Source organism: Prunus persica, chromosome G3 (assembly GCF_000346465.2).
Source record: "Prunus persica cultivar Lovell chromosome G3, Prunus_persica_NCBIv2, whole genome shotgun sequence".
NCBI classification, from domain to species: Eukaryota; Viridiplantae; Streptophyta; class Magnoliopsida; order Rosales; family Rosaceae; genus Prunus; species Prunus persica.
In genome coordinates this window covers 19,682,207-19,701,218 of record NC_034011.1, presented here as the reverse complement: position 1 = coordinate 19,701,218, position 19,012 = coordinate 19,682,207, and the positions used below count along the sequence as shown (strand labels likewise).

The 19,012-nt window shown below is 37.7% G+C and overlaps 2 protein-coding genes and 1 pseudogene across 2 annotated transcripts; all 3 read left to right on the top strand.

The window, feature by feature from the left end:
• LOC18782765 (wall-associated receptor kinase-like 1) lies at positions 2,328-5,308 on the top strand. Its single transcript, XM_007217101.2, has 4 exons — positions 2,328-2,419; positions 2,537-3,414; positions 3,692-3,811; positions 3,955-5,308. Exons 2-4 carry the CDS (start codon positions 2,574-2,576, stop codon positions 5,166-5,168), a joined length of 2,175 nt encoding a protein of 724 aa, XP_007217163.1. The 5' UTR covers positions 2,328-2,419; positions 2,537-2,573; the 3' UTR covers positions 5,169-5,308.
• Positions 8,546-11,896, top strand: LOC18781963 (wall-associated receptor kinase-like 1). Its single transcript, XM_020558786.1, has 3 exons — positions 8,546-9,693; positions 10,103-10,219; positions 10,622-11,896. The coding sequence occupies exons 1-3, from the start codon at positions 8,781-8,783 to the stop codon at positions 11,833-11,835; spliced, it is 2,244 nt and encodes a 747-aa protein (XP_020414375.1). The 5' UTR covers positions 8,546-8,780; the 3' UTR covers positions 11,836-11,896.
• On the top strand, positions 13,466-15,723 carry LOC109948115 (annotated as a pseudogene).

The following is a 19,012-nucleotide window of genomic DNA, read 5'->3' as shown; positions in this document are numbered from 1 at the left end:
CAGGTTGTATTTTTTTTTTTAATTACAAAATTTAAAAATCCAATTCTATATTTTAAATTTTATAATTAATATTTTTCCAAATTCAACTTCAAAAAATTTATCATTGTATGAATTGGGTCATTTGTTAATTTTAAGCCAAAAAAATAACTTATTTATTATAATTTTTATTTTAAAAAAAAATTAAAAAAATTTAAAATCGGAACTGATCAGAACCGAACCGACCAGATTTTTTTAAAAAATTTGCGATGTTGTTTCTTCATCAACAGGTCCTTGTACGGATGGCGGTACAGGTTCTTCATTCGATGTACAGCCACTATTGTTTTTCAATACACAGTGAACAATATATTTGTTGTAATTATATATTCTCGGTTTTTGGACTTGGAATCATCTTTTAGACTATCACCTTATCTGTAAGGAAATTTTCTAGCTCTGTTTCTTGTGTTGGATTTTATGCAAGATCAGAGAAGAGAATAATGGAAACAAGATGAACTAGAGGTCTTTCTTTTTGGGTCTGAACTCAGAGGTCTAAAACTCAGACTTGGTTCTCAGAGATAATTTTTCTGATATTTTGGATTGCTTAGTTTTCTTAATTAAGAGAGTTTTCCTCTCTTGATACATCTAAAGGAGTTGTGTGTACTTGAAACCCAAAAAAAAACGACAGAAGAAAAATTAATAATTAAATAATATTTTCAATTTTAATTTATTTTTGGACAACGACCTCTCAACTCAACAAATGGTGATTCGTCTTGTTATGGCCACAATAATTAACTGAGCATGCACTGCATGGGTGACTCAAATCAAGTAGCTAGTCAACTTATTTTTTAAAAAAATTTGTGGGTAGCTAGAAGAAATAATGAGAAGGAAACACTTGGATTTTCAACTACCAGTCATATACAATTTCCATTCCAACCCACCACTAGTGTTTGTTCCTTTTCGTCGATGGACAAGGGGGGTCTTCATTATACAGTACACGCACTAAGTTGCAAAGAAAACTTTTGCTTTATAATCTATTACTTTTTAATTCCATCATTAAGTCGACTATGATCGTAAACTAAAGCAGTTGAGATGGCAGTGAAGCAAGGACGGACTATGATCCTTAATTATCACTCTTGTTTTTTTGTTTTTAAGTTTTATCCTGGCAGAGGAAGATTTGTCAAGTTCCTACTAGAATTGCTGTCCAAGACACTGAACAAATATTTGTTTTAATATAACACGCTTTTTTTTTCTTTCCCTAGCTCCTAGTTACAGATGACAATTTAAAACTCAATTTTGTTTCCTAGTGTTCCAAGTCCTTCCTCCATATAGACTAATGACATGTTTACTAATCTGTAATTAGATTAGGAGGAATTGAATTAAGAATGAATTGAATTGAGGAGGAGTTGGATTGCGGAGAATTAAATTCCGGATTCCTATTAAAGTTGTTCACTAAACCATATGGAATTGAGGTAGGAGTTGTGCTAATTACTAAAATGTCCTCGTTGTTGGGTTAAAGTAGTTGGCAAGTTTGGAAAATTTTAAATTGCGTGAGGATATAATGGGTAAAAAAGCCTAATGGTTTAGTTCTCCAAAAATTAAAATACCACCTCCCACTCAAGAATTGAATTTCTCCAAAATCAGGAATTCAATTCCTAATTGAATTCTCTATCACCAGACATATCAGACAGACAATCATGACAGCTCTACACATACAATTTCCACACACTTTACCAAAAGAAAAGTTCCTTCAATTTGTTTCCATCGTGAAGACAGTTGCAAAGAAATTTTTTGTTTGAGAATCTTTTACTTTTCAATTGCGTCATTTTCTTCTCATCACATATGTTGAGTTGGACATCTTGGCAAACAACAACTTGGAAACAAAGAAGAAAGAGAGAACTGCATGATAATATGCAAAATGATTCTGCAAAAGCATTTCTTATCCACACAAGATAACAGAAATCCCTATGCACTACATAGAGGATTAGTAGAATTGATTACGGTCAAGTCTGGCTGCTTAGGTTTACTTTTTCCACACAGCTATCATAACATAAATCCTAGACAACAATAGATTCCCTTCAATTCTACTAATCCTTTATGTAGGGCATAGAGTATGAGCATTAAACCCTAAACTAATTGGTCATGTGCGAAGAGGCCCTACATCTCTTAAGCTTTTAAGCTAACTTTTCCATCGATCCTTCCGTGTGAGATACTCTACAAGTTGGTCAATAGACAAAGCAAAGAAATATACAAGAGTTAGTAAATGATTTATAAAAAGTATGATTTGTCATTTTGTGGGGTCCATTTTAGGTGTAATAAAGCTCCCAAACACATTGCAAAGAAAGTTCACCTCAAACTTCTTGCTCCAGTGTGTTTGTTTTTTCTTCTGAAGAAGAAATGGTAAACCTGAATAATTTGTCGTAGTTAGTGGACTTGACTTGTAACAGTACTACTCTGCCCCTTCCTTATTTTCTTTTAATATTATCCGAGAGAAAGCTTAGGCTCAAGAATGAGCATTTTGCTTTGCTAGCTAAATTCTAATTCCAAGCTTCCTACTACGCAGGCAGATTGGTAATTAAAGAGAAGGAAGAAGAAACATAATGGTTGGCCAGTTGCTACTTCATATCACTCTGTTCTTGTGGTCTATGAGTAATGCACTACTAGCAGTAGCATCAGAAGCATCCTTGGCAAAACCAAATTGTTTGTCGCAATGCGGAAACATCACTCAAATCCCATATCCTTTCGGAATTGGAGCAGGTTGTTACCTGGACGACTGGTTCCAAATAATATGCAACAACTCAGCCAGCCCTCCGAAGGCTTTCTTGAACCGGACTGGGTTAGAGGTGCTGGAAATTTCTCTTGGAGGCACACTTACAGTCACAAGCGCAATCACCTTCTCTAATTGCGATAACAAGAAGAGCGACCGCCAGGCACCCAACTTGCTTGGAAGCCCTTTTGTGTTTTCCAAGAGCAACAGATTCACTTCAATCGGTTGTGATGTAATTGCCTTGATGACAGATCAGGGGAGCCCACTTGGTGGGTGCTATTCCATTTGTGATAATATTACTCACAGTACTAGTACTATCTTTCAAAATAATAGCTGTAGTGGTTTGCGCTGCTGCCAGACCACCATTTTGGATGGTCTTTCATTCTTCAATACTAGTTTTGCAGCAGTGCTAATTAACGGTAGTGACAGTGAAATGGAATGCAAGTATGCCTTCATGGTAGACCACGATTGGTTTATGTCAACAAATATCTCTACCATTGTGGACATGGACAGCGTCCCTGTAGTGCTGGAATATCAGTTGAATCAATATTCTGAACAGCATATATATGGAACATATAACTTTTCCCATCAAAACATGAACTGCAACATTTTTCGGCAATGTTCTTGCAAAAAGGGCTATCAAGGAAACCCCTATCTTCTTGATGGATGTCAAGGTACGCAAGCCTACCATTGTATATGTCCAAATCAAAAGTCATGCTCAAATTATGAGAATTCCTTTTTTCAGTACTGATCTGTACGTTACCCTAATTTTTATTGTTTGTAATTAATTAAATTCTTCAACCAACGAAGGTAAACGATGAGTACAACTGTATGAGCTATGGATATTCATTTGGATTTCCTTGATTGATTTTGTAGATACCATTTATAATTAACCATCCCTTCTTTCTTCTATTTTTTCCCCCATTTTCCACTTGTCATTATATATTCCAGATATCAACGAATGTGACAACCAATATAGATGTGGTCCGGGCACTTGTATCAATCTTCCAGGGCACTTTGTATGCTACCAGCCGGATCGACAAATACTACGGATTAACGTGGGCATTTTAGGTATGCCAATGCACTTTAATAAATTAAACTTTGGGCCCTTTGGTGGAAAATTTGAAATTATAGACATATTTGTCACACAAAAAAAAAAAAAAAAAAATCTTCTTGATCACGTTATCAATATTTGTATCTTATTGAGTACTCAGTTGCTGGCGGTGTGATTGGACTCTTGTTTCTACTCATTGGAGCTTGGTGGTCGCACAAAGTTATAAAGAAGAGGAAGGATATCAAACGCAAGCAAAAGTTTTTTAAACAAAATGGAGGTTTATTGTTGGAGAAGCAATTATCTTCTGGTGAAGTTAATGTTGAGAAAATTAAGTTGTTCAGTTCAAAGGATTTAGACAAAGCCACAGACAAGTTCAGTATAGATAGAATTCTTGGTCAAGGAGGTCAAGGTACTGTTTACAAGGGAATGCTGTCAGATGGAAGAATTGTTGCTGTCAAGAAGTCAAAAATAGTTGATGGAGGAGAAGTCGGACAATTTATTAATGAAATTGTCATTCTTTCACAAATTATTCACAGAAATGTTGTTAAACTATTGGGTTGTTGTTTAGAGACTGAAGTCCCCCTTTTGGTTTATGAATTCATACTCAATGGAACGCTTTCTCAGTATATTCATCACCCAAATGAGGAGTTTTGTCTTACATGGGAAATGCGCTTACGAATTGCCATTGAAGTCGCAGGAGCTCTTTCCTACTTACACTCAGCTGCTTCCTTTCCCATTTACCACCGAGACATCAAGTCTTCTAATATACTCTTGGATGAAAAGTACAGAGCAAAAGTAGCTGACTTTGGGACTTCAAGATCAGTTTCCATTGATCAAACGCACCTTACTACACTAGTACATGGAACGTTTGGTTATCTGGACCCGGAGTACTTCCAATCAAGCCAGTTTACAGAGAAGAGTGACGTTTATAGCTTTGGCGTGGTCCTTGCTGAGCTCTTGACTGGACAAAAACCAGTTTCTTTGATGAGGTCACAAGAAAGCAGAAGTCTAGCAACTTATTTCCTGCTTTCCATGGAGAATAATCTTCTATTTGATATTCTTGATTCTCAAGTTATGAAGGATGGTAGAAAGGAAAAGATTACAGCAGTTGCTAACCTTGCTGTTAGATGCTTGAATTTGAATGGAAGGAATCGTCCTACTATGAAAGAAGTAGCAGTGGAGTTGGAGGGAATTCAATTGTCAGTTAGAGCTGAGACTGATGTTCAACAAGTTTTCCCAGAGGTCCGATGTGTCCAAACTCAGGAAATAAATGAGGTTTGGGATGTTGTTTCTTCATCAACAGGTCCTTGTACGGATGGCGGTACAGGTTCTTCATTCGATGTACAACCACTATTGTTTTTCAATACACAGTGAACAATATATTTGTTGTAATTATATATTCTCGGTTTTTGGACTTGGAATCATCTTTTAGACTATCACCTTATCTGTAAGGAAATTTTCTAGCTCTGTTTCTTGTGTTGGATTTTATGCAAGATCAGAGGTCCTTTTTTTTTTGTCTGAACTCAGAGGTCTAAAACTCAGACTTGGTTCTCAGAGATATTTTTCTGATATTTTGGATTGCTTAGTTAAGAGAGTTTTCCTCTCTTGATACGTCTAAAGGAGTTGTGTGTACTTGAAACCCAAAAAAAAAAACAAACAAACAAAAAAGACAGAAGAAAAATTAATAATTAAATAATACTTTTCAATTTCAATTTATTTTTGGACAATGACCTCTCAAGTCAACTCAACACATGGTGATTCGTCTTGTTATGGCCACAATAATTAACCGAGCATGCACTGCATGAGTCACTCAAATCAAGTAGCTAGTCAACTTTTGTTTTTTTTTTTTCTTTTTTTTAAAAATTTGGGGTAGCTAGAAATAATGAGAAGGAAACACTTGGATTTTCAACTACCAGTCATATACAATTTCCATTCCAACCCACCACTAGTGTTTGTTCCTTTTCTTCGATGGACAAAGGGGGTCTTCATTATACAGTACACGCACTAAGTAAGTTGCAAAGAAAACTTAGTCGAGTAGGGAGACTTTTCACACGAATTCAATCACATATGGATATTGTTTGCCTATTTTCCAAAAAGGACATACTCCTCTGCAAATTACAGTTTGACATATGTGGTAAATTATGCTTTGACATATATATATATATATATGTTCCTTTTTATTGAGGGATCCACTACAATTTTTGTTTCAACGTTCCAAACTATCTATTTTTAAGTCTACATTCATAAATCATCTTTGCAAAAAATTAGACAATTCGGAAACCGTTTCGACATCCAATTGTATCATACAAAATCAATGAATACGGTGCTTCAAGAAAGTACTAAAATTTCAATAATTCAATTAAGTGGTCAAATGATATCGAATTCAAATGATTTTTTTATAGAGATGATATTTGAATGAATATCTACAAAATAGATGGTTTGGATTAATGAAATAAAATACGGAGCGGATCCTATAAGAGTGTCCCTCAAATTAGCCTAATTGAGAGAACCCTCAACCGAAGCTCCCTCTATCAATATATGGAAGAGAATTATTCTTTTCCTTAAATAATAAGATAATATAAAGGAGATTTGTTGGAAATCGGATCCTTGATTTGGAGGAGATATTCCTATCGTAAATCAAGAAAAATTGGCTAATTAAATCAGGATAATTGGCTAATTAAATCAGATTTAATTAGCTAAATTATTTGAAATAAGGAATATTCCACTATCCACATTTCACCTTGTGATTGGATGCCAAACTTTATGTTCCCACATGGTCTAAACTAGATATCATCACAGTTGCTAACCTTGCAAGGAGGTGTTTGAATTTGAGTGGAATGAAGCGTACTACAATGTGTTCTTATCTCTAGGTGTTTCAATTCAAGTTTAGATTAAGAATTTCATCTCTAGGTGTTCTTATCTGGTTACATTATGATGGACAACATTGTATTTGACAAAGGTAAGTTTTGCATTGCATTACATTGCATTAACCTATTCCTGAAGATTATGACTAGTCATCCTTTCTCCGTATGACTAGTCATCCTCCATATGACTAGTCATCCTTCTTCCATATGACTAGTCAACCTTTGCGTTAGTAAGGTTTTCCAGGTCACTGTTTTCAATTGCATCCTACCTATTGTTTTGTCATATTCTGCGAAATCCTCTACTGCCTTGTACGATTCTAACCTAGGAATTTTTGGGTAAAAACACATGCATTCCTCATTTGGCAGCCGTCACTTTTGTAGGCAAGTTTTGGAAAGTTTCTTTACAAACTTTCTCTTCTTCCTCAAGTGTAACCTTCATATTTTTCATCTTTGAGTTTTTCAAAATGTTTCCTTTTGAAAACTGCATTTGAAATATGAAAACCTCATTTTGCTAGATCAAACACTCTCTCATATATATCTAGGTCAGATTCAAGATTGATTTCTTTAAGAGTATGGTTTCTTGAAGAAAATGATCATTCTTCCTTTAGATCCAATGTTTGGTTTCTGTCTGAGTTAGAGCTTGCAAGCTAGTGCTATGAGATGAAAGAGTTGGATAAGGAGTTGTCATTGCCATGAAGAACTGAGCTTCAAGTTTTGCTAAGTTAGCGAAGAAGATTGCACAAAGGAGGTAAAGCTCATCTTCCTAAATAGACCTAGGAATTTCTTGAGCTTGCTAGTGTTCCTTTGTATGAATCTTTTTGCTTAGTGGATTGCCTAGTCGATTGATGACCCCCAGTTTTTCCCAATGATGGGTTTCTGGGTGAACAATTTCTAGTTTCCATCCCTATAAATTTTCTGGGTTTGTGTTCTTTATAGTTGACTAGTCATCGCATGATGTTCATGTGTTTTCTAGGTTTGTGTTTTGCGGTTAACTAGTCATCATTTTTTGTTGTTTGGTGGTTGCTTGATTATGCTGTCTTCACACACTTTCACCATAGTTGTTGCTAGCACAGGGGATGCCTAGACTGACCGGTCCTTTTGAGTGCCTAGGTTGTCACTAGTAATTCTCTAGGCTTGCAGGTACATCTTGGTATGCTCTGTGTATGTTATTGTTTGGTATAATTCATATCTGATAGTTGACTAGTCATAAGAGTATTTGGTCAAGGTCTAGAGTGTGTGAAGTTTGTTGTGTTCTTAGTTGAATATATTTTAAATTTACCCCTTGTTACCTAAGTACCAATTTCAGAATGAGAGAGATCACCTGCAGAGCCGGAGAGGTTTCAAATGTTAGAAAAAACTTTAAATGCAGTTCCACTATTACCTTTCATGTCACGCTGAACAATAATTAAAAATTTCTTAATTGTAATATTGTAATGCATGTTCCATATCTCAAGTCAACTTTTCCGATCAGAATGTGACAGTAGTTTCAATCAAGAAGATCATAGTGGCTAATTAGCGAAACAGAATGATTGCCATTTAAACATAAATCATCCGATATATAAAAATTAATTATGACTAAATCACTCGAGAAAATCTTTAGACAAGACGTTAGAAGATTTTAGACTATCACCTTGTGGAACCAATTTTCTGGCTTCGCTTGTGAAAATAAAACCAAATAAAACTCTGTTTCTCTTGTGTTGCATGACCTTTCAAAATATTATTGTTTAGTTAGTTAATGTTACGTTTGCCGAGCTCTATGTAATCATTGACTTGATTTCACAGCATTTTTATGTACTTGAAAAAGACAAAATAAGAATACTTTATTTTTAATTTCGTTATGGCCACAATAATTCATTTCCTTTTGTGAATGACTCAAGTCAAGTCAACTTTTTTTTTTTTTTGGTGGATAGCTAGGAAGAGAAGGAAACACTAGAATATTCTCAACTACTAGTCATATACAATTTCCACTCGCATTACAAAAAGAAAAGTAGCCTTCAATTCGAACCCACTTTTCTTCGATTGACAAGGGGTCTTTTAATATTATATATAGTACAAGCACTATGTGGCAAAGAAAACTTTTGGTTGATAATCTTTTACTTTTTATTATCCGAGCATAGGAACAATGCAATCGCAAGCACTTCATATGATGATTTTATTATTAATATTCCTCGTGTTGTTGATCATACATACATGTGCAGCAGCTGCAGCACAAGAAGTTTATTATCCGAAAGCGAAGCCGGGCTGCAAAGAGAAATGCGGAGGCGTCTTGATCCCCTACCCTTTTGGAATTGGAGGCACAGATTGCTACTTAGACGACTGGTTTGAAATCGAGTGCAGCAACCAGTCTTCTAAGCCTTTTTTGAAGCGAGCCCAACTGGAGGTGCTGAATATTTCTATTGGAGGCACGCTTGAGGCTATGTTGGGCACGCTTGAAGTGAACAGCCCCGTTACCTTTTTTTGCAACGGAAATGGAAGTAGCAAAATGGCTAATTTGACGGACAGCCCTTTCGTCTACTCTCAGGACAAAAACAGATTCACTGCGGTTAGTTGCGGCTTCCTTGCCACGATGGAATCAGCTGATTTTGTGGTGGGTGGCTGCAGGTCAGTTTGTTATAATCAAAGCTCTGCTTACTGTGATATTGGTATCAACTGTTGTCAGACTACCATTCCTCCATATCTCACTATGATGAGCCTTTCCATTCTATACAAAGGCGAAAATCGAAACGCGGATTGCGACAACTATGCGTTTCTGGTTGACAAGGATTGGTTTGATAGATCTTCTGCTCATGCAGTCAAGAGAAGAAGTCACGTTCCTGTGGTGCTAGAATGGAATATAATCAACTCTACTTCTTCATTCGCATTATTTGGAAGCCACGTTACAGAGAATTTGGATTCTTATTTTTATAATTATTATAGTTATAGCGATGTACCCTTCTGCAATATCTACACTTTTGATTCCAACAATCGCTCAGCGCTTTATTGTTTCTGCCGAGAAGGCTTTGTAGGAAATCCCTATCTTCTTCAAACTTGTCAAGGTACGTATGTAATTAATTATATCTAGCTTCCGTTTCTGCATTTTATTTTTCTTTGCGTTTGATTTATGCAAGCAATATTGGAAAGGAAGGGAAAGAACTCCCTTTTTATTCAGCCAAAGAACTTTTTTCAAGACATAAAAGTCATGCAAGTCAAAATAAGACCCTTCCTTCTACATACTTTTGGTCACCTAATAATACTTATTGTTAAGATTGTTGTTATTTGTACCACAAATGTTATTTGTATTCTTACTATTTCTTTAATATTAATGAGTCTCTCATACATTTATGGGGTCCAAACCGTATTAGAGAGGGTGATCTGCATAGTGATAAGATATTGTGCAAATAGTATTCTTATTGTATTGCTAATTTACCTTTTCTGTTTTTTTTTTCTTTCTAAATTATGTTTCAGATATTGATGAATGCATAATTGGTCATGATCGGTGCGGGCCGCACAGCCACTGTGTGAACATTCCTGGTTCCTTTCTTTGCCATGACAAAAAGAAAACTAAATTGATCGTTATTATAGGTACGCAATATATCATCCTAATAAAATACTGCTGCTTTTTCTATAAAAAAAGAAGAAGGATATTTCATAAATAAAGTTACGGGGAGAGCTAGATTGGTCATTCTTCACTGTTCACTATATTAGAGGTCTCTGCAGTTTTTTCTTTTATGGAGTAAATCGGATATCCAAAAAGGACAATCCTAGAACCCAAATAAATTTTATAACTTTACAAATATCACAGAGCCCAAAGTTCTTGACTAAGAAAATAAAGACCAAGGCCTAAGTGTCAAGAGGAATTTTAGACATAAAACTCTTTTGTATATTGCCATCAACAGTTTATTTTATTTTATTTTATGGGCACAAGACATAAACTTGGTTTGCGATTTGTGATCATTTATCATTTTACTGAGTTATATATTGCAGGTCTTGGTGCGGGTCTTGGACTGTTACTTTTGCTTATCGGTGCATGGTGGGGATACAGATTCCTAAAGAAACGCCATACCATGAAACGCAGGGAGATGTTCTTCAAGCGAAATGGTGGATTATTATTAGAGAAACAATTGTCGTCTGGTGAAGTTAATGTTGAGAAAATCAAGCTATTCAAATCGAAGGAGTTGGAGAAGTCCACTGACAATTTCAATACTGATAGAATTCTTGGCCAGGGAGGCCAAGGTACCGTTTACAAAGGCATGCTGACTGATGGAAGAATTGTTGCTGTGAAAAAATCTAAAATAGTGGATGAAAGCCAACTTTCAGATTTCATCAATGAGGTTGTCATTCTTTCACAAATCAACCACAGAAATGTCGTTCAACTATTGGGTTGTTGTTTGGAGACGGAGGTTCCCATTTTAGTTTATGAATTTATACCTAACGGAAACCTTTCCCAGTATATCCATGAGCAGAATGAGGAGTTTCCACTTACATGGGAAGTTCGCTTACGAATTGCCATGGAAGTTGCAGGAGCTCTTTCCTACTTACATGTTTCAGCTGCCTTTCCCATTTATCACAGAGACATCAAGTCTACCAACATACTCTTGGATGCAAAATACAGAGCAAAAATTGCTGACTTCGGAACTTCAAGATCAGTTGCCATTGACCAAACTCACCTCACCACACTTGTACACGGCACATTTGGTTACTTGGACCCCGAATACTTTCAATCAAGCCAATTTACGGAGAAAAGTGACGTGTATAGCTTTGGAGTTGTCCTTGTTGAGCTCTTGACAGGGCAAAAACCAATTTCTTTTAGAAGGTCACAAGAAGAAGGCAAAAGTCTTGCCACATACTTCATTACTTCGATGCAGTTAGATCGCCTGTTCGAAATTCTTGATGCTGAAGTTGTAAAAGGAGGGTCTAAAGCAGATATCATATTAGTTGCTAACCTTGCAAGAAGATGTTTGAATTTGAGTGGAAGAAAGCGCCCTACAATGAGAGAGGTCACGGCAGAGCTGGAGGGGATTCAAATGTCAGAAAAAACTTCTAATGGTGGACAAAACTATGAAGAGGTTGAATATGTTAGGACTGACCCAATTGAGCCTTGGGATGTTGCTTCAAGTTCAACGGGAACAGGGCCAGGTTTGGATGGTGGTCCTTCTTCATTACATGAAATTCCACTATTACCTTACAAGTCATGGTGAACATTAATTGTAATATTGTAATGCATGTTCCATAAATGTTATGTGTTGCTCCTTTTCTGAACTTTTCCGGTCAGAATATGAGTGCAGTTTCAACTCCAATCCAGAAGGTCATAGGTGAGGTCCGACTGATTAGCTACACTGATTAGAGCGACTGGGTATTTTGAAAGTGTTAAGAGTTTGAAATTTTTAGTTGGATCTTGAAATTTTTAGTTTGAAATTCGTTCTTGTGGTGCTGTTAAAATATCAACCCCAGCCCACAAACATATGAAGCAGCCCAAGAAAAGTAAAAGCCCAGCTCATAGAAATAATATTGCACAAGTAAAACTAAAACAACCTAGAATGTACCACTACAAGAAAACATGCCTTAGTTGACACTTCATAGTTGACGTTTCTTGAAAAACCATCAACTATTCTACTAAATTTTGATGTTTTTTAAAAAACGTTAACTATACAACTGTTTTCTTGACATTTTATAAAATAAAAAAACGTCAGCTAATGAAGTATAACTTTGACGTTTTTAAAAAATCGTCAACTAAAGAAACAATTTCGTGACATCATTAGAAAGCGTCAGCTTTCAAGTTCAACGGGAACAGGACCAGTTCTGGATGGTGATTCGGCTTCGTTATTGCATGACATTCCACTTTTATCTTTCAAGTCACTGTGAACAGAATATTTTCTTAATTTTTATATTGTAAATGCATGTTCCATGTATGTTATGTTCTTCTTTTGGCGAAATTATACACGCATGCACCTCATTAGATGAGTGGAAGACAACAAAAAGTCCTGTAATTAGATGAGTGGAAGACAACAAAAGTCCTGACCAAAGAATGACAACAAAAGTCCTGACCAAAGAATGGTTCCTTCCTTTTTCCCTGTAATTAGATGAGTGGAAGAGCTTAATGTCTTATCACTTTATTTGGAACAATAAAGTAATTTTATTTATTCAACAATAGATGAGTACTAGGCTTTATAGAGGACTAGGCTTATTGGCCTTCTACAACTAGAAAATGTTTACTAGGCTTATTGGCCTCCTTCCTATTTTCTGGCTCATTGGCCTCCTCTCTCTTAGTTCACTTATTCAAGAGGGCTCAACACCTATTTATAGATACAGGCTGCCGCCATTGTCCAAGTCGGTGGACATGGCTTTCTTCTCATAACCACTAGTTTACAATATAATAGTATTATTACCTAATCACAAGATTTTATTAAGACTTTTCTAGAATGCCTACAACAATTATGTCTTAAAGCTTGACTTTGTCAAAGTTGGTGGACATTTCTTGAGTTTTCTACTTTTTTTTCTAGATTCTTCAATACGAGTGTGCATTAAATTTTACAGTTCCAATACTCCCAATTAAGCACGTTCTGAAATGTTTCCTAGTTGAAATTTTTTTGTGTTGAGCGGACGTGACTTATAAAACTCGTCGATGAAGCAGTTATTCCTCCCCATCAGCTGCAGGACGGTACAAGAACTATATGTCTCTGCTCCTTCCATATATTGTTTTTAGTTTTATCCTCAAGAAGATTGAGGCTAAGTTGATCATTTAATTTGATAACTAAATACTCCAAGCTTTGTACGAGACATGATAAGATAAGGAACTAACGAGAGGAGGAAGAAGAAGCAGAATAATGGACATGGTTTCTACTTCATATTACTCTGTTCATATGCTCTGCAGCGGCATCAGAAGCAGCCTTAGCTAAGCCTAATTGCTCATCGCATTGTGGAGTACTCACTGAAATCCCATGTCTTTTTGGAATCGGAGCAGGATGTTACCTTGACCACTGGTTCCAAATAATCTGTGATCGCACAGCCAGCCCTCCAAAAGCTTTCTTGAACGTTATCGGTCTGGAGGTGCTAGAAATTCTGTTGAAGGCACACTAAAGGTGACAAGTCCCATTACCTTCTCCAATTGCAGTAACAAGCCCTTAGGCCGCCAGGCACCCAACTTGGAAGGAAGCCCGTTTGTGTTCTCCCAGAAAAACAGATTCTCTTCAATAAGTTGCGGTGGAATTGCATTGATGACATCCTTATATGGGTCAACAATTGGTGGCTGCTTGTCCATATGCGATCATACTAACACAAGCGTCCTCCAAACGAATAGTTGCAGCGGGATGAAGTGCTGCCAGACCACCATTCCCTTGCATCTCAGTGCCTTCAATACTAGTTTTGGAGCAGTTTTAAATGCTGACAGTCAAATGGCATGCAAGTTTGCATTCCTAGTGGACCATGATTGGTTTACATCAAATTCAACAAACATTTCTGCCATTAGTGAAATGGATTCTGTCCCTATAGTGCTGGAATGGTCCTTGCTTGATTATACGAATTTCGAGATATATGGAACAAATAATTGGACCGATGATAAAAGCACGAATTGCAGCAGTCATTGTTTCTGCTCAAAGGGCTTCCAAGGAAACCCCTATCTTCTTGATGGATGTCAAGGTAAACCTATAGCTGTTATTATCCAAACTTCAAAAGTCATGAACAAATTATTGAATTGATTTTTTGGCTTCTTTGGCAAAACAGGGGTTTTGTTTTTAACTGATTTCTTTCATTTCTTTTATTTCCATCTATTGAAACTTTAGTTTTCCATTTGTCATTAAATTCCAGACATCGACGAATGTGAGGATCCAGAACTCCCAAATAGATGTGGTTCTGGCATTTGTATCAATTATTCCGGGAAGTTTATGTGCCAAATGCCCGATCATCGACCATCACAGGTTAATTATTTAGCTATTATAGGTATGCCCCTGCAGTTACTGAATCTTAGACTCAGATAACCTTGATTATTGATGAACTAAATTGATAAACATAATTATGAATTTGAATCGTCTTCTTGACCAATTTTTTCATCCTTTCTTATTTTATTGATTGAGCAATTCAGTTCCGAGCAGTGTTCTTGGACAATTGTTTCTACTAATTGGGGGATGGTGGTCGCACAAAGTCAAATTAATGAAATTGTCATTCTTTCACAAATTTCACACAGGAATGTGGTTAAAATATTGGGGTGTTGTTTAGAGACTGAAGTTCCCCTTTTGGTTTATGAATTCATACTCAATGGAACACTTTTTGAGTATATTCATCACCAAAATGAGGAGTTGCCTCTTACATGGGAAATGCGCTTACGAATTGCCATCCAAGTTGCAGGAGCTCTTTCATACTTACACTCAGCAGCTTCATCTCCCATTTTCCATCGAGACATCAAGTCTTCTAACATCCTCTTGGATGAAAAATATACAGCCAAAGTAGCAGACTTTGGGACTTCAAGATCTATGTCCATTGACAAAACACATGTTACCACCAAAGTACAAGGAACATTTGGTTATTTGGACCCTGAATTCTTCCAATCTAGTAAGTTTACAGACAAGAGCGATGTCTATAGCTTTGGAGTGACCCTATCTGAGCTCTTGACAGGAGAAAAACCAGTTTCTTTGACGAGTTCACAAGAATGGAGAAGCCTAGCAGCTTATTTCCTTCTTTCCATGGAGGAGAATCGTCTGTTTGATATTCTTGATGCTCAAGTTATGAAGGATGGTGGAAAGGACGAGATTGTGGCAGTTGCTAACCTTGCAAAAAGATGCTTAAATTTAAAGGGGAAGAAACGACCTACTATGAAACAAGTAGCGGTCGAGTTGGAGGGAATTCAACAGTCAGTTAAAGCTTCTGATATGCGACAAACTTTTGCAAATGTTGAATATGTTCGATGTGAAATAACCGAGCATGGGGACATTGTTTCTGCATCAAAAGGGTCATCTTGTATCAATGATGGTGTAGGTTCTTCATTGGATGACGAACCACTATTGTCTTCCAAAAATTTCTTGTAATATTCTATGTTTTTGGACTGGGAATCCTTTAGACCGTCACCTTATTTGTTGAAAAATAATGTACATTTGGTGGAGAAATCTACAAGCTAGCAGATTTTTTAGAATAATTTAGAAAATTACTAAGTTCAAGTTTATTGACTCTTACTAGAACCATTCTAATAATTATCTAATGTAATTGTAGCTAGATAATTCTAAAATTATAGGACAACTAGTAGCTGAAAACTAGGGGTAGGCATCAATCCGGCCGAATCGATGAAACCAGCCGAACCAAATCATAATTACCTGTTTAGTTTGGTTTTGACCAAGAAAAAGTCAAATGGTTTAAAAACCAAACCGGACCGTATATGGTACAGTCCGGTTTGGTTTGGTTTTGAGCTTTTGTAAACCAGCTTAAACCAAACCAGACCGTTTATGTGTATATTTTTTTATTTATATTTTATTTTACATGTGTAATACTCTAATTAGTTAATTACTATATATGAAAATTTGAATTGAGATATATTAGTTAGTGAAATATGAAGTTTTATGAATTTTGAGCTTTAGGATGGTTTCGTACTCTAAAAAATGAATTATGTATGAAGCAAGTTGTGAATTTGTAGGTTAAAATTGGGCAAACAATGTTGAAAAATGCAAAAAGAAAGAGAATTGGGCTTAGGCTCAACCGGCCGAACCAAACCAAACCAAACCGTCTTAAATTGGTGTGGTTTGGTTCGATTTCCTTTATAACTTTTATCCAAACCGAACCAAACCAAACCGTCATATTGTAATTGGTTCGGCCATGGTTTTAAAGTGAAAGCTATCCAATCTAAACCGTGCCCACCCCTACTGAAAACACTTTAGAAAGTCGGTTACTGTACACAACTGACTTGACTAGTTATTTGCCGAATTAGATGGTCGGTTTACCAACTCTATAAATATGCATGCTGCCCACTTATGTAATTATGTAACACCCCGACTCCAAATTTCTCCAAATTTTACCCTTATTTAATTATTTAATTATTTAAGGGTATTTTAGTCATATTTTTAACCGGAGAGAGTTTGGGACCGTGACTTGTATTTTTGGATAGGTCGTACTGAGACGAGTTCATAAACACGTAGTGGGCTCGAATCGAAGTTGTAACGAGAGAGATATGGTCGAAAAAAGCCCAGTGGCACATCGTAAATATTTCGAAATGGAATTTTTTTTTTATAAAAATCTGGTTTTCTCTCTCTCTCTCTCTCTCTCTCTCTCTCCCGCGACCTCTCTCTCTCTCTCCCGTCGGTTCTCTCTCTCTCTCTCTCCTTGTATCTCCGGCCACCGGCCACGGCTACGGACGGGGCCGGTGCCAAAAGGACCTGCTCGGCCTCGGCGTCACGACCCAGCCCTCCCCCGACATCGGCCGCCGCTCCAGTCGCCGGAAAATGGCGATTTTTGCCCGGATGTCGCCCGATCTTCACGGCCGCCGATCTCCCTCCTCCAGCCACCAATTCCATCTACCCAGGTATGGATTCTGAACCTCTCGAGCTGCTCTAGCTGATGGTTGGGTAGGATTAGATCGATTCTTAGCGTAGACAACTCGATTTTCGAATTGAAAATCGGCCAAAACTTCGGCCGCCGTGATCGGCCATTTCTGGCCACTTTTTGGGGTAGGTTCAAGAACAAAAGTGGCTCCAAATAGGGTGTTATACCTAGGGTAGGAGTTTGGAGCCGTGGTTTTGAGATTTTCCGGCGAAGCGTTATCGCTTTGGGCAACCACGCGCTGCCGGCGCGTGCGGCGGTGCGTGGGCACTGTAGAAAAAGTAGCGATGTGTTCCGATGAGATCCTTAGGTTGTCACGAGTGCGTAGGATTTCACGGATCTCAATTCGGACGTCGTTTGACCATCGAACGGATAATCGCATAGTGTGCGTTATCCGGGTTCGATAGGTTGGGACCGTTGGATGGTCCCAAATTTAATATATGTTAATCTAGGTAATTCTAGGATCGTGTAGGAATTCACGGATTGTGAATCGGAACCCCGGATGTTCCGAATAGTAATTTTACAGTTTATATTTTATATTAATTGTCAGATCGTGCGATCGTGAGAAATCCGACCGTCCGATCTGAACCAAACTTGCAGGACAAGTGTCCTATACCTGGTAGAACCCATAGAGACTTTCGGATCGGAAATTGGAGGTCGTGGGTTCTGCAGGTCTGGTTGACCAGGGTTAGAGTAGTTTGACCCTTGGTTGACCGTGAGTCTCCCGGAGTAATCTCACCTTTCTAGGGGGGATTATCGGGTGCTAGATGATTTTGGAGGGTTACACAATATTAGAATTAATTTATATAACTATAATTATATATGGTTGTACAAGGGTACAACAGAATCTAGAGTGTCAGTTTGGAGTGCTATACACACTACTTTAGGTACCTCCTCGGATGTTGGATTCACTACAAGTACCACCAAGTGAAAGTTAGGTCCCGCGTGGCGTAGGTTATCCGGCGTTGGGACAGGCCCCATACGTGGCGTTGGTTGTACCGGCGTATGGGGAGCTATGTAATATGATGTTCAGGTCTCACGTGGCGTAGGTTATCCGGCGTTGAGACAGGCCCCATACGTGGCGTTGGTTGTACCGGCGTATGGGAAGATTATGTGATATTGTGTTGAGGTCGTACATGGCGTAGGTTATCCGGCGTGTCGACAGACCCCATACGTGGCGTTGGTTGTACCGGCGTATGGGGAGATTTGTGATATGATATTGAGGTCCCGCGTGGCGTAGGTTATCCGGCGTTGGGACAGGCCCCATACGTGGCGTTGGTTGTACCGGCGTATGGGGAGATATTATGATAGTATGGCATGGTCGCACGTGGCGTAGGTTATCCGGCGTGTTGACAGGCCCCATACGTGGCGTTGGTTGTACCGGCGTATGGGGAGATTATATGTAATACAAAGAAATGAAATAAGGTATCGCCCAAGTGTGGAATTGGATTTTTAGGGAAGAACTACGTGTGGCTTGATCCCTCAAGGAGGGTACGTATGCAGCCTAAGGTTATTAGGTGCAGCCGCAGACTAAATATTAGTCATATTTGGTATTTGAATTGTTTGGTAATCGGTTAAGAATTATTAGAAGGCCGAAGGCCATTTGTGTGAATTGCATGAAATTATATTGTGCATGCTGCCAGTTGGGAATATTAAATGCGTTTTTATGCAGGTATAAATTTTGGAAAATGTCCAATTTATAGGGGGGACTCTGCCGAAATTTCGGCAGGAAGTCTCGGTCTTTAGTAATTGGGTCTGGCATCGGAGTGATGTCAGGAATTCCAAAGGGTTCGTCTCGGGTTTTGAGAAAATTCGGGGCGGGTCCTTTCAAATTAAGCTAGTGATAAAGGCCAATAGCCT